The sequence below is a fragment of the Solanum stenotomum genome, chromosome 2, assembly GCF_019186545.1.
Source record: "Solanum stenotomum isolate F172 chromosome 2, ASM1918654v1, whole genome shotgun sequence".
Lineage (NCBI taxonomy): Eukaryota > Viridiplantae > Streptophyta > Magnoliopsida > Solanales > Solanaceae > Solanum > Solanum stenotomum.
The window spans coordinates 46,510,174-46,511,102 of record NC_064283.1 but is presented as its reverse complement, the minus strand read 5'-3'; the positions used below and the strand labels follow the sequence as shown (position 1 = coordinate 46,511,102).

The following is a 929-nucleotide window of genomic DNA, read 5'->3' as shown; positions in this document are numbered from 1 at the left end:
GTGGTTTTCCAGTGCATTGAGCAAATACGGAGTAAAACACAAGGTCTCCACTCCATATCACCCCAAACGAGGGGACAAGTTGAGGTGTCAAATCATGAGATCAAAAGCATTCTATCCAAGACAGTAAATGGCAGTAGAACCGACTAGTCTAGAAAGCTTGACGATGCCCTATGGGCATATCAGATTGCCTATAAGACACCTATAAGAATGTCCCCATATCAGCTAGTTTTTGGTAAATCATGCCATTTACCTGTTGAGCTAGAACACAAAGCCTTATGGGCATTAAAAGTTCTGAATTTAGATTGGATAAAGGCTTCAAGGGAGAGGTTGGACCAGTTAAATGAAATAGATGAGTTCAGGCTCAGATCTTACGACAGCTCAGCCATTTACAAAGAGAAAATAAAGAAATGGCATGACACACAGATAGTCCAGAGGGAATTCAATGTGCGAGATTGGGTGTTATTGTACAACTCACGACTAAGGATATTCCTAGGGAAGCTAAAATGCAAATGGTCTGGGCCTTTCAGAGTGACACGAGTGTTCACCAATGGTGCCATAGAAATTGAAGGTAAAGAGGGACCCCCATTTAAAGTTAACAGACAACATTTGAAGTTATACCTTAGGGACTGCCAGGAAATCGCTTTAGTTGAAGAATTGTAACTGAAGGATGCTTGATAGTATTCCTACGTCGAGCCACGACGTTAAATAAGATGCTTATTGGGAGGCAACCCAAGATTCTTACCAATTACATCTCTTTGATAAAATAATAATGTGTCAATTGTGCAGATAGAAGCGTGGATAGTGAACGAACAGTGCAAATAGGGGCACCACAAGTCCATTCAACGACACGCAGAAAGAATTGGCAAGCTCAGGACATCTTTGGAGAACCGCGGATTGATTCGGTGATCGCACTATTAATCGTCATTTGA

General features: G+C 41.6%; 1 protein-coding gene across 1 annotated transcript; it reads left to right on the top strand.

Moving 5' to 3' along the window:
• The first annotated feature begins 207 nt into the window (after positions 1-207).
• On the top strand, positions 208-929 carry LOC125856032 (uncharacterized). Its single transcript, XM_049535633.1, has 2 exons — positions 208-568; positions 787-929. Exons 1-2 carry the CDS (start codon positions 208-210, stop codon positions 927-929), a joined length of 504 nt encoding a protein of 167 aa, XP_049391590.1.